Source organism: Musca autumnalis, unplaced genomic scaffold (genome assembly GCF_047663935.1).
Source record: "Musca autumnalis isolate F117 unplaced genomic scaffold, ASM4766393v1 scaffold_3, whole genome shotgun sequence".
In the NCBI taxonomy this organism is placed as follows: domain Eukaryota; kingdom Metazoa; phylum Arthropoda; class Insecta; order Diptera; family Muscidae; genus Musca; species Musca autumnalis.
Window position 1 is genome coordinate 24850068 of NW_027411866.1, and position 23774 is coordinate 24873841.

The 23774-nt window shown below is 36.2% G+C and overlaps 1 protein-coding gene across 4 annotated transcripts in view; it reads left to right on the forward strand.

The window, feature by feature from the left end:
* The first annotated feature begins 1789 nt into the window (after positions 1-1789).
* The window catches only part of vap (RAS p21 protein activator vap), a 79881-nt gene continuing 57896 nt past the window's right edge, over positions 1790-23774 (forward strand). For 2 of the 4 annotated variants that reach the window (XM_073976370.1, XM_073976376.1), the window contains exon 1: positions 14811-15184. In XM_073976370.1, the coding sequence (XP_073832471.1) occupies positions 14944-15184 (241 nt within the window). In that variant the 5' untranslated portion in view covers positions 14811-14943. Of the gene's footprint in view, positions 2343-14810; positions 15185-23774 lie in introns of those variants that run through there. The other 2 variants (XM_073976377.1, XM_073976371.1) reach the window with 2 other exon arrangements.

Consider the following 23774-nt stretch of genomic DNA (forward strand, 5'->3'; position numbering starts at 1 on the left):
ACCTGGTACCTTTTTAGTCGATCTGGCAACCCTTCTGATCTAATTATGCTGTAGGTAATATTTTTTGTATTTGATGGCAGTCCATCCTCGTGAACTAAAAACTCATAAAACGACTTACTTTTCAGACATTTCCGGAGTAAGACCTATAGGACCCTGTTTACATGTAATATGACCTGGTACTCCCTTGGTCCATATGGTAACCCTCCTAGTAGGGATATTCTACACCTAATATTGTTGATACTTGTTAGTAGTTAACGCTTTTTAAGAATAACATTCATAAAATGCCATGATTTTCAAGAATTTACCAAAAATATGGATTATTTTGGAACTTCCATTAAATTTCGAAAACATTTATTTGACAGTTTGAATTATATGTTGTTATGGGTTTTCGTTATTTTTTGTTGGACTACCTGGGTCAATTTTTTATTTATACATCCTATCTTGTCTTTAATAAGTCTACCAACTATTTTTTGCAAAAAACCCGACATTTTTATCCCAATTATCAGTCATTTTTCATAAATTAATACAGAAAAATGTTAGTTTTCTTGGTTCGAAAACAATTACTTGACAAACTGTATGTCAAAATATTAGAATGTCTCGTCAACCATTGTAAATGAGTTAGTCCCGGGCCACACTAGAGTAATTTCAATGTAATTTTACAGGAAACTTTGGCTTTTTTGAGAAAAACACATAATTTCAAGAAACTAGTGTACACGGTTTCATGTGTTCTGCAATTTTGCTTTGTTGCAATAATCGTATGAAACAAACAGACCGTTTTATTTTACATTTTCTTTTACTTTCATGTCATAATTTCAGTGAAATTACTCTTACCCTGCGTTTACAAATGACAGGACAGTTGACTTCATGTATTGGTTGTCAAAATCCCAAAACTTGCCTTTGTGACGTAGGCGTCCAGACAACTGCAAAAACAGTTGTAAAATTATGAATGAAAATCATCGAATTCCTTTTGTTTTCCGTTCACATATTTTATTTTTGTTCACGTTCTTTTGTTTTCAACACATTTCTATTATTATCTCACACATTTTTACAAAAAATGTCAAAATTTTGTTAACCCGGCTGTCTGTGAAAGAATCATGGACAGCTGGTAGCCAAACGACAAATGTATGTATGTGTTAGTAAATCAGAGTTGTATTTGAAGACAAACTGCCTAGTGTAAACGCCTAGTTAGGGTGGCCCGGGACTTAAGGTTTTACTTTCTCTCTTGATTTTTTGGGGCTGGAGAGATGAAACTGTAAAATGTTCCAATTGTTTTCCCCCATACAAAAAGATTTTTCGGCATAAGTTGAGTTTACCAACTAAGCTCGGATCGGGATGAAATGTCTTTTCGCATATAGATCTCGTCTCCCTGATCACAAATATATACAAAATTTGTTGCGGAAGTCCATACTTCCCGAGATATGGGCCTCCGAAATTGCGAAAATTCCCCTGTTAAAGGCCGGCTGCTTAGAAAAAGATTTTAATTTAAAAGAAAATTGAGTTCCCGTCCCCGAGATTGGCTCCTGTCCCCTGTCCATCGGAGAAAGTCTTAAATCCCCGGCCGATGGCCGACTATTTAAGAAAAATTTACATTTTTAAAGAAATTTTTGTTCCCATAGTTGGTAAACTCAACTTGTTCCGATTTTTCTTGCTTATCTGTTTATTTTCTTACATTTTCCTACATTTCCTTAATTTTATACGACAAAAACGCCAAATAGGCAACACTGACAAACAAAGTACGTCAAAATTAAAGTAGCGCCGGCAATTCTAATTGGAAATGTCGCCATTTTGCAGTGAATGCCATTTACTTCATTCGATCTTCCATTTCATGACATTCGTTCGGTGTTGTTATTTCATGGTGATTAACAATTTGTCTTCTCCTGTTCCTTTTTATTCGTCTTTTTTGTATTAATTTCTCGGCTTCATATTTTCCTGGACGAGTTCGTCGTTTTTTCGTGTCAGTGAAAAATAATAAAAAAAATAAAGTTTCTATTGGAAAATTGCAAAAAAAAAATTACAACAAAAGTCAAGTGAAAACAACAAAGGAATTAAATAAATAAAATTGTAAAATTGGAGGCTTTTGGCAAATATTGCTTCGCATAATACTCATAATACTCCTTTGGCAATCGGAAAAATTTACTGTGCAAAGAAAAAGTGCAAAACGGAGTAAGGGGGCAGTAGAAAAAGTTTTTTAGTGAAAATGAAATGTTGTATTGTGAAATTGAAGTGATTTTTTTAAGCCATTAAGTGTGGTGAATTTTTTGGTAATTTTGTGTAATTTTTTTGGTATTAGAAAACATTAAAAACAATTGGAAAAAGTGGCTCTAAATCTGTGACATCTAAAGGTGAGTGAATGTAACTGCGCAGCCAACGACATGTCTTTGATTTTGTTAAGGGATACAAACAGGGGAATGAAAAAAAAAGGAATTTGAAGGCGACTGACTCGAATCTAACTAAAGACTAAACATGCGGCTTTTTTGCTTCCTTGTTTCCTGGTAAAAGGCTTTTCCGGCCTTATTGTTGTGTTGACGAGCCCCATTTACCACCCTTCACTTCTCTTTAAAGACTTTTGTCGAGATTTCCATGGCACCTCCACCCTTTAAACAACATCTTGTTATAGTTTCAACAAATTTACTTAAATTGGAGACCAATAAAACAAGATATTAAAATATTTGTGTTTCTTTTCTGTGGTTTAGACTTCAAGCCGCCTAATTTTGTTTAACATGTGTGTGGGTTTCAAGTTGGTTTCTGGTAAATAAAATAACTGCCATGCACTTACTTTGCTAGCCCCCATATCAGCATCATGTGTAAAGACGACATGAATGTGGGTGTTTGCAACAACACCACTACCAAGAAATCATAGTTAAAGTTTAAACAAATATTTAATTGTCTTTTAGGCCTCAGCTTGTGGAGATTGCTACACCTTTTTTTCACAATCATTCATTCATCTTCTTTGTGTTTTTTTTTGCCACTTCAGAGAGTGTGAGAAATCCATGGCAAAGAAAGAAACAACCAACAACAACCCCCCACCTCTTTCCACATTTATTAGTCATTCGTTAACATAAATATCCCATAAAGTTTTCATTCATTGTTTTTCCTTTGTTGTTGTTTCTGTTTGTGCGGTTGGTATTTATTGTTGTCTACACATTTAGACACATTTTTCCTTTAGAGTCTCCAGTCTCCTTTCCTGGTGGGTGTGTGTGTCTAAGGCATAGATGTAAGGCTAACAGCCTGCCTGCCTTTCTTGCTGTTCGGCTGTCTGCCGTTGTTTCCTTTTCCTGGGATTTCCTGCGCCTGCCTATATTTTGGTATTTCTTTTGCTTTCCTTTTCATTTTCATTCCTAAACAAAACTTTGCCAAGACCGCTAAATTTGTTTCTTTTGAAACCAACCACCCATTTGTTAGTTGTTTTGATTTTTTTACATGGCAAATAAATAACCAATTTATGTCCATATATGGCTTTGTTTTCTTCAAGGTTAGGTTAGGCTTTTTCTGCCTTCAAGAAACTTAGGTGTATTTTATCAGCTCCTCTCCGTTTGTTCTGAAATTTGTACCACATCTAATCCTTGGTGTGCTCATCACAAAGATATAGATTTTTACCTGGGGAAAGGTAATTCTCTAGAAATGAACCTTTGGAACAAATTGAATTCTCTACCAGCTGGCAGAAAAAATCTGAAATTTTTTTTAAATTGTAAGTTTTTTCTAAGTATCCGGCCTTCGGCCCGGGATTTGAAACTTTCTCCTATGGACAGGAGCCAATTTTTGGGCACCGGAACAACATTTTTTTTTAATTTAACTTTTTTTCTTACTTTAACAAGAGAATTTTCGGAACTTCGGAGGCCCATAACTGGGGAAGTATGGACTTCCCCCCAACAAGCTATATATTTTTGTAATCAGGACGTAAAGATCTACCTGTGGTAAACATTTCAGATTTATCCGCCACCTGGTAGAGTATTCAATTTATGCCATGCATTTGTTTAGCATCACCATTTTGATTGTAATGGAATTTTCACCAAATCTGGATCTTGTGCTGCTAATTACGGGGTTACGCATATTTTGTGGTGGGATTCTCAACTTTTCGGGGTAGAGCCCCGAACAAAAATTGATAAATTTTTTCGGCCAATCCCATGGCAGTGGGTACTTTGTACCAGATTGACCCGAAACCAAAATCCTTTCGGTCAGCGACAACATCAAAACTATTCTGCTAGAGCAACACTATTTTTGGGTCCATATCTCTGGATGTACGTCGTGGTGTTTTATGTGAGTACCTAACAGAGAGGCTCTAAAAAGCAACTCTGCTATAAGAGAGGGACTAAAAAGCACCACTTCTATAAGCAGAGTTTCTAAAAAAACTCCTCTTCTATAAGAAGACGTACTAAAAAGCGTCTCTTCTGTAAGAAGAGGTACTATAAAGCACTTCTTCTATAGGAAGAGGTTCTAAAAAGCACCTCTTCTATAGGAAGAGATTCTAAGAAGCACCTCTTCTATAGGAAGAAGAGGTACTAAAAAGCACCTCTTCTATAAGAAGACGTACTAAAAAGCACCACTTCTATAAGCAGAGTTTCTAAAAAAACTCCTCTTCTATAAGAAGACGCACTAAAAAGCGTCTCTTCTGTAAGAAGAGGTACTATAAAGCACTTCTTCTATAGGAAGAGGGTCTAAAAAGCACCTCTTCTATAGGAAGAGATTCTAAGAAGCACCTCTTCTATAGGAAGAGGTTCTAAAAAGCACCTCTTCTATAAGAAGAGATACTAAAAAGCAACTCTTCTATAAGAAGAGGTACTAAAAAGCACCTCTTCTATAGGAAGAGATTCCAAAAAGCATTTCTCCTATAAGAAGAGGCACTAAAAAACACCACTTCTATAAGAAGAGGCACTAAAAATACCACTTCTACCGGAAGAGGTAATAAAAGCATCTCTTCTATAGGAAGAGGTTTTAAAAAGCACCTCTACTATAAGAAGAGATACTAAAAAGCAACTCTTCTATAAGAAGAGATGCTAAAAAGCACCTTTTCTATAGGAAGAGTTTCTAAAAAGCACGTCTTCTATAGGAAGAGATTCCAAAAAGCACTTCTTCTATAGGAAGAGGTTCTTAAAATCACCTATCCTATAGGAAGAGGTTCTTAAAATCACCTCTCCTATAGGAAGATGTTCTAAAAAGCACCTCATGTATAGAAAGAGGTCTTAAAAAGCACTTCTTCTATAAGAAGAGGTACTAAAAATCACCTATTCTATAAGAAGAAGTGCTAAAAGCACCTCTTCTATAGGAAGAGGTACTAAAAAGCACCTCTTCTATACGAAGACGTACCAAAAAGCGTCTCTTCTGTAAGAAGAGGCACTAAAAAGCACCTCATCGGCAAGAGAGGTACTATAAAGCACATCTTCAATAAGAAGAGGTACTAAAAATCACCTCTTCTATATGCACGCATGTTGATCTAGGGGTTCTCTTCTGTATTGCTGGACCTCTCCCTCTAGATCCTTCCTGTTGTGGCTGAATGTGTCGTCGGGCATACCCACCAGATGGTGATTGGGTTGACTCTCTCGCTAACACCCAAACAAGTATTGCAACGAAAGCATCTCATTGTGTTGCTGTACTGGAAGAATCTTAGCCTCCTTATGTAGATGGCCGACTGAAGACTTGAGGAGGCACACTGTTGCTGTTCTCAGGGCGGCATTCTGACAGGTTTGAATCTTTTTCTAATTCGTATCACATAATCTCGGGAACCAAACTGGAGCCGCATAGCTTACCACAGACCGACTTATCGCGTTATATGTGGTCAACAAGGTTTCTTTATTTGCACCCCAAGTGCTGCCGGCTAGGGACTTGAGGACATTGTTCCTGCTTTTCAGTTCGTCGCAGATAGTTGTGTCGTGTGCGCACGACTTGAATGTAGTATCAAATGTGACCCCTAAAATTTAGGGGCAGTTTGTGGTCGGAATTCTGCTACTGTCGAAAATGACATTCAACTCTCGTCCAAACTGAGCTGTCCATGTGCTGAACAGAGAAAGTGGCTGTAGATTTTATGGCGGAAATCGGCATATTCCTCGAGTGGAAAAATGTGGTAAGATCGGTTAAATAGGTGTTCAGTCCCTTAGATGTCACCAGGGAAGTTACCGCCAAACCTACTCATCTAACTCCAGTGGATCTGTGGCTACATACCATCGAAGCAGCCATTTTCCTTGAACTGGAGATAGACCCAGAGCCAGATTGAACAGTTGAACGAACATACAAACATAATAATAAACACAGTTACAACAACAATCTCTTCTATAGGAAGAAGTTCTAAAAAGCACTTCTTCTATCGGAAGAGGTTCTAACATGCATCTCTTCTATTGGAAGGGGTTTAGAAGGCACCTCTTCTATTGGAAGAGTTTCTAAAAAGCACCTCTTCTATAGGAAGAGGTTCTAAGAAGATGTTCTAAAAAGCACCTCTTCTACAGGAAGAGTTTCTAAAAAGCACCGCTTGCATAGGAAGATGTTCTAAAAGCACAACTTCCATAAGAACAGACACTAAAAAGCACATCTTCTATAGGAAAAGTTTCTAAAAAGCACCTCTTCCATAGGAAGAGGTTCTTAAAAGCACGTCTTCTATAAGAAGATATTCTTAAAATGATATCTTCTATAAGTAGAGGTTCTAAAAAGCACCTCGCGTATAGGAAGCGGTCCTAAAAACACCACTTCTATAAGAGGTTCAAAATGCGCCTCTTCTATATGAAGAGGTACTAAAAAGCACCTCTTCTATAGGATGTGGTTCTAAAAAGCAGCTCTTCTATAAGAAGAGATACTAAAGAGCACCTCTTCTATAAGAAGATGTTCTAAAAAGCACTTCTTCTACAGGAAGAGTTTCTAAAAAGCACCTTTTCTATAGGAAGAGTTTCTAAAAAACACCTCTTCTATAGGAAGAGGTTCTAAAAAGCACTTCTTCTATAGGAAGAGGTTCTATTAAGCACCGCTTCCATGTGAAGAAATTCTAAAAAGCACCTCTTCTATAAGAAGAGGTTCTAAAATGCATCTCTTCTATAGGAAGAGGTTCTAAAAATCTGCTCTTCTAAACGAAGAGATACTAAAGAGCACCTCTTCTATGAGAAGATGTTCTAAAAAACACCTCTTCTATAGGAAGAGGTTCTAAAAGGCACCTCTTCTATAAGAAGAGATACTAAAAAGCACCTTTTCTTTAGGAAGAGTTTCTAAAAAGCACCTCTTCTATAGGAAGTGGTTCTAACAAACACCTCTTCCATAAGAAGAGATACTAAAAAACACATCATCTATAGGAAGAGTTTCTAAAAAGCACCTCTTCTATAGGAAGTGGTTCTAATAAACACCTCTTCCATAAGAAGAGATACTAAAAAACACATAATCTATAGGAAGAGATTCTAAAAAGCTCTTTTTCTATAGGAAGTGGTTCTAAAAAGCACCTCTTCTATAGGAAGAGGTTCTAAAAAGCAGCTCTTCTATAAGAAGAGATAATAAAGAGCACCTCTTCCATAAGAAGATGTTCTAAAAAGCACCTCTTCTATAGGAAGAGGTTCTAAAAAGCACTTCTTCTATAGGGAGAGGTTCTATTAAGCACCGCTTCCATGTGAAGAAATTCTAAAAAGCACCTCTTCTATAAGAAGAGGTTCTAAAATGCATCTCTTCTATAGGAAGAGTTTCTAAAAAGCCCCTCTTCTATAGGAAGTTGTTCTAAAAGGCACCTCTTCTATAAGAAGAGATACTAAAAAACAACTCCTCTATAAGAAGAGATACTAAAAAGCACCTTTTCTATAGGAAGAGTTTCTAAAAAGCACCTCTTCCATAGGAAGAGGTTCTAACAAACACCTCTTCCATAAGAAGACATACTAAAAAGCACATCATCTATAGGAAGAGATTCTAAAAAGCTCCTTTTCTATAGGAAGAGGCTCTAAAAAGTACCTCTTCTACAGGAAGAGTTTCTAAAAAGCACCTCTTCCATAAGAAGAGAAACCAAAAAGCACATCTTCTATAGGAAGAGGTTCTAAAGAGCACCTCTTCTATAGGAAGAGGTTCTAAAAAGCAGCTCTTCTATAAGAATAGATACTAAAGAGCACCTCTTCTATAAGAAGAGGTTCTAAAAAGCACCTTTTCTATAGGAAGAGGTTCTAAAAGCACCTTTTCTATATTAAGAGATTCTAAAAAGTACCTCTTCCATAAGAAGAGATAGTAAAAAGCACCTCTTCCATAGGAAGAGGTTCTAACAAACACTTCTTCCATAAGAAGAGATACTAAAAAACACATCATCTATAGGAAGAGATTCTAAAAGCACCTCTTCTATAGGAAGTGGTTCTAAAAATCATCTCTTCTATAAGAAGAGATACTAAAGAGCACCTCTTCTATAGGAAGAGGTTCTAAAAATCACTTCTTCTATAGGAAGAGGTTCTATTAAGCACCGCTTCCATGTGAAGAAATTCTAAAAAGCACCTCTTCTATAAGAACCCAGCAAAATGTTTGTAGCCAAAGAAGTAGTTAAATCATGAGTGCAAGTGATTCCGGACTACATCTTTTTACGTGAAAGAAGTCATGATTTTTACAAGGGCATGGTGCAGTGAGGATACTGTCTAATTTACTTCTTAAGCACACATTTTGCATTAGTTCTTTGTAGTGAATAAATCACAACAACATATGATTCAACTACTTCTTTGGCTACAAACAAAGATGTAGTTCGAAATCACTTTTATTATTTTTTGTATACAAATTACTTTTTATGGATGCAAACATATTGCTGTTATTATAATTAACAAGAAACAAATTAAGTTCTTTGTCTTGTTAAGTTTTTTTTTTTTTTTGCAAAATTTTGAAATTTCTAAAATGTGAAAAATTTATGAAATGGATTCAAATCGGACATTGTCAAAATGTGAAGAACGGACTGCATTTTTCATGACTCGGCGTGGACTGCTTCAAAAAAAGCTATTCAATCACTACTTCACAAGGAACAACTTCAAATAAATTTTGCTGGGAAGAGGTTCTAAAATGCATCTCTTCTATAGGAAGAGGTTCTAAAAAGCACCTCTTCTATAAGAAGAGATACTAAAAAGCACCTTTTCTATAGGAAGAGTTTCTACCAAACACCTCTTCCATAAGAAGAGATTCTAAAAAGCTCATTTTCTATAGGAAGAGGCTCTAAAAAGCACCTCTTCTACAGGAAGAGGTTCTAACAAACAGCTCTTCCATAAGAAGAGATACTAAAAAGCTCATCATCTGTAGGAAGAGATTCTAAAAAGCTCCTTTTCTATAGGAAGAGGTTCTTAAAAGCACTCTTCTATAGGAAGAGGATCTAAAAAGCACCTCTTCCATAGGAAGAGGTTCTAAAAAGCACCTCTTCCATAAGGAGAGATACTAAAAAGCCCATCTTCTATAGGAAGAGGTTCTAAAAAGCACCTTTTTTTCTATAGGAAGAGGTTCTAAAATCACCTTTTATATAGGAAGAGGTTTTAAAAAGCATCTCTTCCACAGGAAGTGTTTCTAAAAATCACCTCTTGCAGACGAAGAGGTTCTAAAAAGCACCTCTTCTACAGGAAGATGTTCTAAAAAGCACCTCTTCGATAAGAAGAGGTACTAAAATGCGCCTCTTCTATAAGAAGGGGTACTAAAAATCACCTCATCTATAAGAAAATGTACTAAAAAGCTCCTCTATTATAAGAACAGGTTCTAAAAAGCACCTCTTCCATAGGAAGAGGTTCTTATAAGCACGTCTTCTATAAGATGTTGTTAAAATGACCTCTTCTATAAGAAGAGGTACTAAAATGCGCCTCTTCTATAAGAAGAAATACTAAAAAGCACCTCTTCTATAAGAAGCGGTACTAAAATGCCCTTCTTCTATAAGAAGAGGTACTAAAAAGCTCCTCTTCTATAAGAAAATGTACTAAAAAGCAACTCTATTATAGGAAGAGGTTCTAAAAAGCAACTCTTGTATAGGAAGAGGTTCTAAAAAACACCTCTTCTATAGGAAGAGGTTCTAAAAAGCACCTCTTCTATAGGAAGAGGTTCTAAAAAGCACCTCTTCTACAGGAAGAGTTTCTAAAAAGCACCTCTTGCATAGGAAGAGGTTCTAAAAATACTTCCTCTATAGGAAGAGGTTCTAAAAAGCACCTCTTCTATAGGAAGATTTTCTAAAAAGCACCTCTTCAATAGGAGAGATACTAAAAAGCACTTCTTATATAAGAAGAGGTTCTAAAAAGCACATCTTCTATAGGAAGATGTTCTAAAAACACTTCTTCTATAGGAAGAGGTTCCATTAAGCATCACTTCTATGTGAAGAAATTCTAAAAAGCACATCTTCTATAGGAAGAGTTTCTTCCATAGGATGAGTTTCTAAAAATCACCTTTTCTATAGAAGAGGTGCTTTTCTAGGTACAAAAAGCACCTCTTCTATACGAAGATGTACTAAAAAGCACCTTTTCTATAGGAAGAGGTAATAAAAATACAAGTATATAATAACTAATATATCCTCCTTGCTACAACGAGCACGGTAACTTACATATAACGTACCTGAATTAGCCGAAACTCAGCACTTCGTAAAATTTCTTCCAAAAGTACATCAAGTTCCACGAAGGTCTGTCTTTGGATACCACCTCCCTCACAAAAGCAATTTAAGGCTGTTGGGGATCGTTTTGAAAAAATTTCCTAAAGCTTTTTTATTTTTATTTTTTCAAGGGATGCCCATGTTGTCCTGTATACAGCGATATGATGTTTTTCGTGGGCATATCCATGCTCGCTAACTTTCCACTACAAAAGCTCTAACAAAAGTCTACGCTACCTAAAATGGCTTTGCGATGCCCACTGTAGCTCGAAAACAAATAAACCGATCAGCATATGTTTTTGTGGGAACATTTAGAACCTAAAAATCTTGTCTTTGGGGCCACCGTGGTGCAATGGTTAGCACGTCCGCCTTCGGCGTGCACTCATTGACATGAGAGAAGTCTCCCTTGCCCCTTCGGGGATGTTGTGGGAACATATGTATGTATGTAATCTTGTCTTTAAACGAAACGGAATTAAAAAAATATCCATTTATCCAATTGTGAACTGTTAAAGTCAAAATTTCGATTTTAACTAAAAAAATGGATAGTTTTTTCGCCATAAATCCGTCAATTTTTTTTAAATCTTTCGCTTAAGTACAAGCTTTTTATATATATAATAATAATCCCATAAAAACATTTGAAGATCGGAAGATCCGTTTTCGAGCTACAGTGGGGCACCGCATTCAAAAAAGCCATTTCGAGAAAACCGCGTTTAAAACTTCGATGTTACATACAAATCACAATGAATTTTCTCTTTCCAACGCTCATATCTTAGCTAATTTTGCAACATATTCTATTCACCTGTACTTTAAAATGAGACAATAAAAAATTTTCGATTTTCTAAAATTTGTAAGTGGCCATAACCCCTTAAGTGCAGTTTGTGAGCTGTATCAGGATGATTTTGAAATTTTCACCTAAGGAGCACCTTCCTGTTTATAGCGATATATTGTTTTTATACCCTCAGCCTTTAGGCTATGAAGGGTATATACACTTTCATACGGGCAAAATGTGCCTCATCGAAATAATGGTTTTAGACCCCAAGTATGTTTGGACGAAATGTGTTTCAGACAATTTGGAGTCGATTGAGCAATGTCCGTCCGTCTGTCTGTCTGGCTGGCTGGAGCGCACGATAACTCTCGAAGGGATGAACCGATTCGGTTCAAATTTTGGCTTTCGTAATATTTTGTCCAAACTTAGTTTAAGTTCGAAGATGAGCTATATCGGTCCACTCTTTCCGGTACCTCCCCCACAAAAGTTCGAAAATGTTCGGAAAATTTGTACGCACGATAACTCTTGAAGGGTGTAACCGATTTGGTCCATACTTTGCCCATCGTGGAGCGTGTACCAGACTTAGATCAGGTTTTAATATGGACTCAATCGGTCCACTCCGTCGGGTACCTCCCACACAAAATTTTGGAAAAGTTCAGTTTAGGAACATCTCTCGAATCGCTTTGATTTTTGCTTTAGCAACTTGTATTCACTGCCCTCCATACGACGGTATAAGTTTCATCAGGGGCAAGTCCATACTTCCTGAGAAAATAGCCTGAAAGGTGCAAAAAACCCCTATGACACCGTGTGAGGAGGTTAGAGGGCAAAATAACTCTCGAACAGGTCTGCCGATTCGGTCCAAAGTTTGGCCTTAGTAATATTTTGTCCAAACATAGTTTAAGTTCGAAGATAAGCCATATCGGTCCACTCCTTCAGGTACCTCCCCCACAAAAGTTCAAAAATGTTCGGAAAAATTGTGCGTACGATAACTCTTGAAGAGAGTGGCCGAATTGGTCCATACTTTACACATCCTAATATATCTACCAGATATAGATCAGGTTCAAATATGGACTATATTTGTCCACTCCATCCGGTACCTCCCACTCAAAATTTCGGATACATGTTCACTTTAAGACCTGCTTTCGAATCACTTTGATTTTTGTTGAAGCAACTTGCATTGCTGCCTCAATTGCGATGGTAAAAGTTGTTTCAGGGGCAAGTTCATACTTCTTGAGCAAACATCCCTGAAGTTCTAAAAAACCCCTATGGTACCATATGTAGTGGCTGGAGATCCATTCTTTTTAGTATCTCCTCCGCAAAACTTTTGATATTAAATCCTAATCAACATTTTTGTCAGTCAAACGCCCAAAATTCTTAAAACTCCCTAAATACATGCGTTTTTTGGAAAAAAAATTGTTTCAATATACACAGGCTGAGGGTATATCTCGGTCGGCAAAGCCGACTGATACTTTTTTACTTGTTTGTGGACAAGTTCAAACTTCGAGACATAGTGATCCAAATGCTATAAACAAACTACGATGAACAACTAAAATGGCTGGCACGCTAACTATCGAAGGGAGTGACTGACATTAGCCTAATCATTGCATATCGTAATATTTCTCTCAAAATTTAATCAAGTTCGATGGTGGGCAAAATCAAACAACTCTTACTGGTACCACCCCCACAAAAGTTTTAAATTTTCGCTTAAATGAGGTTTAAGGGATGTTCGAGGATTGCTTTGAAAACGTAATCGAAGCTAGTACTTGTGATTCTGGTTATAACGATATGTTTTTTGTGGGAAGTCCAAGCTTTCTGACAGAGTGACCCAAAAGCCCTAAAAAATCCTAAAAATCTCTTAGGCTTAAATAATGTTAGAAGATAGATTATGTTGGACAAATTTCTCAGGTCCTCCTGCATAAAAGTTTAAAATTTTCGTTTTAGTGCAGTTTTAGGGCTGTTCGAGGATTGTTTTGAAATTTTCAACGAAGGTACAGTCGAAATCGCTTATAACGTCCTCGTTTATAACGTCATATCGGTTATAACGACGATATCCAAAAGTCCCAAATCTTGGGGGCCCTTTATAGCCCGATCGCTTATTACGACATATTAGTTATAGCGACAAATTCCGTCGGTCCCTTGACCGACGTTATAAGCGATTTCGACTGTAGTTCTTGTGAATCTGATTACAACGATATGATGTTCTTCGGGTGCTAGTCTATGCTTACTGACAATACATGCTTACAATGTTTAGTACATGTTAGTACAGAATATCCATTGTTTGTTTTATATTTGTAAAGAATAATGTATTTTTGTAACAAATTTCTTTAGAAGAGCTGCATATTCGGACGTATGAAAAACTTTTTTTGGGCATATTTTTAGTTCATCATTCCCTTAGGGAATTCAAAACTAACTCATAACCATGTGCTCTCTAATTACAGCTTAATATCATCCCTGCACCAATTGTCATTTTACTGTCACTAAGAGAGAGAATACTAACAACATCTTTCTTCATATAGCCAAATGCAACTCATTAAGTTCTCACAATAAGCGAAATATTTGCACTGCTTTCTCATTATCATCATCAACAATAAAAAATAAAAACAACAATAACAATATTCACCAAATAACAACAACAACACGGCATTAAAATGGGGCCTCCTTAAGTCAATGAGAACCTCATTTCTTTGCCAAGAATTCCATAACAAAAAGAAATATTTGTTTCACCAGCAAAGAGTGATAGGGAAAGTATCCCTTACAGCAGTGCATTGTAAAGAAAACAACATTCTTTGGACATCACTTGTCCTGCTTATTTTTTTTGTAAAGAAAATCCTCTTTGAAGTAGAAGTGCAACAACAGCAACAACAAACAATGAAATGGAACACTGCCTCCTTTAGGCATTTTTTGTGCTGAAAAACAACACCAGCAGCAGCAACAGCATCATCAACTTCATCAGTTCGCAGCATCAGTCAGTCACACACATGCATGACACTTGTCTGGAATGTTGCAATTTGCCAGAAACTATAACGAAAAGGTGCAAACTAAGCGATTAAGAAAAAGTTTACGCAGAAAACGGAAACGCGAAGAAGATAAAATAAATCATTAACTTAACAACCAACAAACAAACAAGTCAACCTCAATTTAAGCCAAAGCGTGCCAAATAAAAAAAGAAGGCAACAAAAACTAGTAACCTTTAAAAACACTGCCATATTTATTAAACAAAACAACAACAAAAGTAGATTTTCTCTACAGATTCAAGAGAAATTTCAAGAATCACTAAGCATCCTCATCATACTTGCTAATTTTCATCAGAGGATTTTCTTGGTATTGGCCATACTCATTAATCAATTGGCATAATCATCAGCGCCAGGAAGAAGAGGAAAAGAACAACGTTATTGTAACACACGTTTGTTGTGTTCCCATCTCATAGCCATACATCCATACCTAACCAACCTGGTCATTATCGACAAATACATAACTTTGTGTGTCATATTTGCCATATTGCATTAAGCTAAACAAACGGTCTGCTTCGTTTGCATCACCAGCTTGCTTCTCCCTCACATCCATACCCATACCTTTTTCTACCTTTGCTGTAATTTAATAAAAAACATTCAAAATTCTACCCAATATTTTACCCTTGCCTCCCAAAATGGCAGATTTAATGCGCCTGGGCAACGTGGATGTTGTCATACAAAAGGACAAACTTGGCTCACCGATTGGCGGCTCAGATGATGGTAATTTAGCAGCCTTTGGTGCTGGCATTAACAACTTTGGAGGCAGTGGTGGTGGCGTTGGCGTAGGTGGAGGCGGCGGCGGTGTTGGCTTCGATATGGGTGATTTACAACAGGAATTGGATCAGGATGAGTTCGATGGCATGAATTTGATAAATGGTAAGTTTGGAATTTTAAAATGTATATTTTTTAATTTTTTGTTTCATTTTTTTTTATGAAAAATGGAAGGTAATGCAATGTGGAATCAAAATGTAAAAGTTTTTAGTATATTTTTTTTTTGTATTAAAATGGCAAAATAATATATGTTAGTGCCCTCCCTCAGCCTTTAGGTTAACCACGGTATATACAATCAAATACAAAACAATGGTTATTGAAATCAATTCAACTTCCGTCTGTCTGTTTGACTCGTAACTCTTAAGCCATGCACTTGGTAATAATTTCTCCAAACTTACATCAAGTTCGAAGATGGGCCATATTTTTAGTCCACTCCTCCGGGTAACTCCTCCACAAAAAATTCAAAACTTTTCACTAAAATGGTGCGCACAATTACTCTCAAAAATTTTTACACATGGTATTATTTTTTCCAGACATAGATTTGGTTCGAATATGGAATACACAAATTCGAACATTTTTTACAAAACTACAGTTTAAGGCCACGGATCGTTTTGATAATGGTCCAAAAGTTCTAAAAAAGTCTCTGCTGGCACCAACTAAAATGATTGATAAGGGCAATGACTTCGAATTGATTATCCGATTTGACCGAAACTTTGAATATTGCAAAATTTTTGCCAAACGACAACACCTTCGGGTACCCCTTTCACAAAAGTTGAAAATGTTCACTTAAGTCAAGTCTAAAATGTGTTTGTGGTTCGTTTTAACATTTTTACCGAAGGTACTCCCCGTGGTAAGGTCCATGGTGACCCAAAAGCTCAAAAAAACTAAAATGGATGATTGGGACAAAAGCTATCAAAAGGATAAAGTCCCAATATTAGATCCAAGTCCATGTAGAGTCCCAAAAAAAAAACTTCTTCTATAGGAAGCGGTTCTAAAAATCAGCTCTTCTATAGGAAAATGTTCTTAAAACCATCTATTCTAATGGAAGAGGTTCTAAAAAGCACGTCTTCTATGGGAAGAGACTCTAAAAAGCAGCTCCTCCAGAAGAAGAGGTTCTTGAATGCACCTCTTCTATAGCAAAAATCCCCTCTTCTCTAAGAAGAGTTTCTAAAAATCAACTCCATTTTAAGAAGAGGTTTGTTTTAGAGGATGTTTTAAAAAGCAACTCCACTCTAATAAGAGGTTCTAAAAGCACTTCTTCTCTAGGAAGTGGTTCCACACAGTACCTCTTCTCTAGGAAGTGCTTCCATGCAGCACCTCTTCTCTTTGAAGTGGTTCCAAACGACACCTCTTCTCTATAGTAAGAGGTTCTAAAAAGCCATTCTTCTATAGGAAGCACTTCTTTTAGAGGAAGACGTTCTAAAAGGCACCTCTTCTCTAACCCTTTCGGCCCCAACGTTGCTTATAAGCAACTTCGATTTTAACGTCGTGTTATTTAAAACTAACGGAATTTTTTCCTCAAAGAACACATTGCTTTGGCTAATTGTAGTCCTAAGAATGCAAAAATTATAAAAAAGTGCCAGTTGTATCCCGATCAACGGAACTACGATGCATTATTCAGTGTGAAGTCTGGAAAATCACGGCATGTCAAAAATCGATGTGTACAGTCCAAATTATTTAATTTAATTTTTTTTTTAATTTTTATTTGACAAACACAGTAACCTAGCCCATAGGGCCATGAGCGGTTCCAAAAACAGCTATACAATAACTACTCTCAGATACTTATATCTAACAATATTTCTTAGCATATCATGAATAGAATTAAACATAAATAAAAGCAAAAGCATGTAAATTAAGAAATGAAAATATATAACAAAATAATCATTAATAGAATCAGCTATGCAACAATATATCATTACAAACTAAGGCAACATTTGTGAACGCTGTATTTGATTACGATTAAAATGAGCACATAATTTATTCTTGTAACATTTTAAGGAGGAATTAAATGTCTTGAGACATGGTGGCAGATTGTTATAAACACGCGAAATTCTAACATAAAACGATTTTTCCAAAAAAGGAGTCAACTGCGGAACAATTATCTGTTTGTTCCTCTCAGAACGAGAAAACGTGAACAGACTCAACACACATAAAGGGGTCTTCAACTTAAAAACCTTATAGAAGAATAACATAGACCGCAAACTCAAAAAATTTTCAAACGTGCAGCCAAGAAACTCTTTCACATAAGCAGATATATGATCACGACGTTTAACACAGAACACATAACGCATAACACTATGGAACAAAAGTTTCAACTTACGCAAAGCACAACCCGGACTACCCCCAAAAATCTCAACACAATACAAAAAGTGAGGCTTAATCAGTGCATGGACCAACTGAATTCTAATGCTCTTAGGCAGAGCTAAGTCCAAACAGTACAACTTCCTTAGAATAAAGTTCACCTTGGACACCAAAGAATTCACATGCACATCAAACACCAAACCACTATCAAGAAACAAACCAAGACATTTCATAGAGCTTACAACATTTATAGGAGTACTATAGATGGAAACACTTATTGAATCCTCTTGCATGTTTCCGAAAAACATAACTTTAGTTTTCTGAGTATTGATGGAGAGTCCATTGCAAGACAACCAAGTAACCAGCATATTCACATTAAAATCAATCGACGACTGCAGAACATCCAAAAACACAAATTCTCCTTTAAACAAAATTTGCACATCATCAGCAAAAGCAAACGACATACAATTCCTACTATTAATACAACTCAACAAATCATTGACATACATCACAAACAACAGCGGGCCAAGAACAGACCCCTGAGGAACACCACTACTCACTGGAAGCATACGAGAAACATTATTTTTACAACAGACGTACTGACGTCTATTGAACAAATAAGAAAAAATTAACTTGCAAGCCGAGGACGAAAAGTTATACAAACTATGCAGTTTGCTAACCAATTTGGCATGATTTAGTTTGTCAAAGGCCTTTTCCAAATCCAGTGACAGTAAAACACAACACCCTCCAGCACTAACTGTATTCCTTATATTGTCAGTCAAACCAACAAGAAGTGATGTCGTGCTACGATTACTCCTAAATTGAGGTTCCTAAGTTGAGGTTCCACAAAGCATCTCTTCTCTAAGAAGAGGTTCTAAAAAGCACCTCTTCTCTAAGAATAGATTCTAAAACACCTCTTTCATAGGAAGAGTTTTTAAAAGGTAGCTCTTCTTTAGGCAGAGGTTATAAAAAGCACCTCTTCTCTATAGATGATGTGTTTTAGGAACCTGTTTCTATAGAAGAGGTGCTTTTAAGAACGTCTATCTATAGAAGAGGCCCTTTATAAAACCTATTCCTATAGAAGTGGTGTTTTTTAGAACTTCGTCTTATAGAAGATATGCTTTTTAGAACCTCGTCTTATAGAAGATATGCTTTTTAGAACCTCGTCTTATAGAAGAGGTGCTTTTTAGAACTTCTTATAGAAGAGGTCCTTTTTAAAACCATTCTTATAGAAGAGGTGCTTTTAGAACCTCGTCTTATAGAAGAGGTGCTTTTTAGTTACTCTTCTTTTAGAAGAGATGCTTTTTAGTACCTCTTCTCATAGAAGAGGTGTTTTTAAGTACCTCTTCTTTGCCTCTTCTTATACAGGTGGAGCTTTTTAGAACCCCTTTCTATAGAAGAGGTGTTTTTAAGAACCCTTTTTCTATAGAAGAGATCCTTTTTAGAACCTGTTCTTATAGAAGAGGTGCTTTTTAGAACCTGTTCTTATAGAAGAGGTGCTTTTTAGAACATATTCTTATAGAAGAGGTGCTTTTTAGAGCCTCTCCTTAGAGAAAAGGTGCTTTGCACATCTTCTTATAAAAGAGGTACTAAAAAGCACCTCTTCTTATAAAAGAGGTACTAAAAAGCACCTCTTCTTATAAAAGAGGTACTAAAAAGCACCTCTTCTTATAAAAGAGGTACTAAAAAGCACCTCTTCTTATAAAAGAGGTACTAAAAAGCACCTCTTCTTATAAAAGAGGTACTAAAAAGCACCTCTTCTTATAAAAGAGGTACTAAAAAGCACCTCTTCTTATAAAAGAGGTACTAAAAACACCTCTTCTTCTAAAAGAGGTACTAAAAAGCACCTCTTCTTCTAAAAGAGGTACTAAAAAGCACCTCTTCTTATAAAAGAGGTACTAAAAAGCACCTCTTCTTATAAAAGAGGTACTAAAAAGCACATCTTCTTATAAAAGAGGTACTAAAAAGCACCTCTTCTTATAAAAGAGGTACTAAAAAGCACATCTTCTTATAAAAGAGGTTCTAAAAAGCACCTCTTCTTATAAAAGAGGTACTAAAAAGCACATCTTCTTATAAAAGAGGTACTAAAAAGCACCTCTTCTTATAAAAGAGGCACTAAAAAGCACATCTTCTTATAAAAGAGGTACTAAAAAGCACCTCTTCTTATATAAGAGGTACTAAAAAGCACATCTTCTTATAAAAGAGGTACTAAAAAGCACCTCTTCTTATAAAAGAGGTACTAAAAAACACCTCTTCTTCTAAAAGAGGTACTAAAAAGCACCTCTTCTTCTAAAAGAGGTACTAAAAAGCACCTCTTCTTACAAAAGAGGTACTAAAAAGCACCTCTTCTTATAAAAGAGGTACTAAAAGCACCTCTTCTTATAAAAGAGGTACTAAAAAGCTCCTCTTCTTATAAAAGAGGTACTAAAAAGCACATCTTCTTATAAAAGAGGTACTAAAAAGCAACTCTTATATAAGAAGAGGTACTATAAAACACCTCTTCTTATAAAAGAGGTACTAAAAAGCACCTCTTCTTATAAAAGAGGTACTAAAAAGCACCTCTTCTTATAAAAGAGGTACTAAAAGCACCTCTTCTTATAAAAGAGGTACTAAAAAGCACCTCTTCTTATAAAAGAGGTACTAAAAAGCACATCTTCTTATAAAAGAGGTACTAAAAAGCAACTCTTATATAAGAAGAGGTACTATAAAACACCTCTTCTTATAAAAGAGGTACTAAAAAGCACCTCTTCTTATAAAAGAGGTACTAAAAAGCACCTCTTCTTATAAAAGAGGTACTAAAAAGCACATCTTCTTATAAAAGAGGTACTAAAAAGCAACTCTTATATAAGAAGAGGTACTATAAAACACCTCTTCTTATAAAAGAGGTACTAAAAAGCACCTCTTCTTATAAAAGAGGTACTAAAAAGCACCTCTTCTTATAAAAGAGGTACTAAAAAGCACCTCTTCTTATAAAAGAGGTACTAAAAAGCACATCTTCTTATAAAAGAGGTACTAAAAAGCAACTCTTATATAAGAAGAGGTACTAAAAGCACCTCTTCTTATAAAAGAGGTACTAAAAGCACCTCTTCTTATAAAAGAGGTACTAAAAGCACCTCTTCTTATAAAAGAGGTACTAAAAAGCACCTCTTCTATAAAAAGAGGTACTAAAAAGCACCTCTTCTATAAAAAGAGGTACTAAAAGCACCTCTTCTTATAAAAGAGGTACTAAAAGCACCTCTTCTTATAAAAGAGGTACTAAAAAGCACCTCTTCTATAAAAAGAGGTACTAAAAAGCACCTCTTCTATAAAAAGAGGTACTAAAAAGCACCTCTTCTATAAAACGAGGTACTAAAATGCACCTCTTCTATAAAAAGAGCTACTAAAAAGCACCTCTTCTATAAAAAGAGGTACTAAAAAGCACCTCTTCTATAAAAAGAGGTACTAAAAAGCACCTCTTCTATAAAACGAGGTACTAAAAACCCCTCTTCTATAAGAAGAGGTGCGAAAAAGCACACTTTCTTTTCCCATTTGTAGAAATGCCAAATTTCTTCACAACATATTTCATTTAAAGGTCATTATTCCTGTCAACTCTTTTTATCTTCTTTTAATAATCCCACAGTCAATGTTCTCTAGCATTATTTCCCCATACGGGAGGAGCCCGCAACAAACTATGGATATAAGGCACTAACCTTAGTGGATAACAATAGTTCAAAGGAAGAAGCGGAAGTAGGAAACGGAAAATATAACAGTTTCAAATAGTTTTATTCTGCCACATGGGAAGACACAGATAGCTCTTCACATATCCCATAGAAGAAAATCTCAAACAATAGAGCTTCTGCTTCTTTAGAATTTCAGGTAGGATTGAAACAGTTCTCCACCCTGTCAATTTATAATAATTATCACTCACATCTAGAAACGATTTCGTTTTAAAAGAATACCATTGCATATCTGACAAAAGAAGTCGTCAGCCATCAGAGGAGGCTTTAAATAGTTGCCGGCAATTAAATTTCACTAAAAATTCAATGCAATACAAACAAAGATCTATCCACCCTCCATGGCTTCAAAGCTTCTAAATGAAACTATTTTAGAGTGCAGACATTAGGTTCGCCGGCTTTGGCTGGCATAAAGTTTGTTTGTGTGTCTGTCTGTTGGTCGTATGTATAGTTTTGCATAATGTTCCAGTTTATAAAAGACAGAGGAATTAGACGGTTCGTTCGTTCGTTCCTTGTTGTTGTTGCTGTTGTTTGTTGACGTTATATTTGTATGCAAATAATGCCACATGAAACAAAAATTCCCTGCATCGCTCCCCCCAAATGAAGGAGGCAGGCATTCAGGCAGTCATGTAAGGTAAATTATTTTACATGTGTGTGACGACGACTCCCTCCATGGATGAATCACTCGGAAATACGCCGTTTTTTGCCACCATTTATATGCTAAAATAAAAAACCAACAAACACACAATAGGCCCGTCCGACCAAGAAGGCAAAGGAAGAAGAAACAACGAAAACAAATCCCCGCAAAAGCACTTAACACACAAACCAAAGACCAGACATGGAGTAGTCTCTGTCATCTAGTCCGCCTGACGATTGGTTAAATTATACACAAAACCCCAAGACGGCGATGGCAACAACGATGAGTGGGGCTAGAAGACAGACAGACACATGGACACAATCATTGCAAAATGACTAGAAAGGAAACAAAGTGTTGATGTGTAGAAAATGCTTAGCTTAGGTATACTTGGCGTCCACGAAGACACCTTCATTAGGGAAAGACACACACACATCATAACGACTTATTTGGAAAAGGAATTATGCAAACAAATGGACAAAAGCTAAACAGAACAGTAGCAGAATGTAAATTGTAGGGATTTTTGGGAGAGGGGAAACGTTTATGATCCGAAAACTTAATAGCCGATTTGTAGCTTAAGTTAAAAGCTTTAACCGTAAACAGCAGGTATCTTATCGACCATTAAGATTAAATCTTATCCTCTCAACATCAATGCAAATGGAGACTTAAAAAACGGCAAGTTGCGGGTCATAATTGGTCTTAATAGCCTGTGAATCATTCCTTAAATTCCTTTCTAATTGCTACACCAACATAGATATAGAGGTGATATAATATTAGACATAATTCACAAAGGACCCAAGCCAGGGGTGAATGGGAATATTTCGCATAACCAAGACGCTTCTTACTGTAAAGTTTATTTCTGAGTTTTAGTACATCTTCTCAATGAAGGGGTGCTTTCCAAATTGTTCCAAAAACGTCCCAGAAATGACAAGGGGGACTTCTCCCATATTAGCTCAATGGTATGGGACCTACTGTTTATCGCCGAGTCCGAATGTCGTGTCTTAAGACACCACTTACAGAGAAGTTTTACAAGCCTGAAATACTCAAGAAATGTCGCCAAGATTACTGAGGGGTATTTTTCCACCGTTGAAAAATGTTTGATGTTGTCTGGTCGGGGAATCGAACCGACGACCTTCAGCGTTCAAGGCGGGTGTGCATACCAGTGCACAACGGTGGTGCTTTCCAAAGCCTCCTCTAAAATAAGGCGAGATTTTTGATGTCCTTTCTTAAATATGGCGGACTTCTTTGTTGACCTTTCACAAATACGACGGTTTTTTTTTGTACCATTCTTAAAGAACGGATACCTCTAATACACATTCTCAATGCATCTTATCAAGGGATGCTTCTTAGTGCCTTCCTTACCGAAGAGGTGTTTTTAGTATCTCTTCTTATAGAAGAGATGCTTTTTAGTGCTTTTAAGTGCATCTTCTTATAGAACAGGTGCTTTTTAATTCAATTCTTCGTATAGAACAGGTGCTTTTTAATTCAATTTTTAGTACCTCTTCTTATAGAAGCGGTGCTTTTTAGTACCTCATCTTATAGAAAAGGTGCTTTTTAGTATCTCTTATAGAAGAGGGATGCTTTTAAGTACATTTTCTTATAGAAGAAGTGCTTTTTAGTTCTTATAGAACTGGTTTTTACTACCACTTCTTATAGGAAGTACCTCTTCTTATAGAAGAGTTTCGTTTTAGTACCTATTCTTATAGATGAGGTGATTTTTCATACCTCTCTTTTAGAAGGGGTGCTTTTAAGTACCTCTTCTTTTAGAAGAGTTTTTTTTTAGTACCTCTTCTCATAGTAGATTTGCTTTTTAGTACCTCTTCTTATACAAGAGGTGCTTTTTAGTACCTCTTCTTATACAAGAGGTGCTTTTTAGTACATCTTATTATAGAAGAGGTGCTTTTAGTACCTCTTCTCATAGAAGAGGTGGTTCTTAGTACCTCTTCTTATAGAAGAATTTCTTTTTAGTACCTCTTCTTATAGAAGAGGGCTTTTTAGTACCTCTTCTTATAGAAGGTGTGCTTTTAGTACCCCTTCATATAAGAGG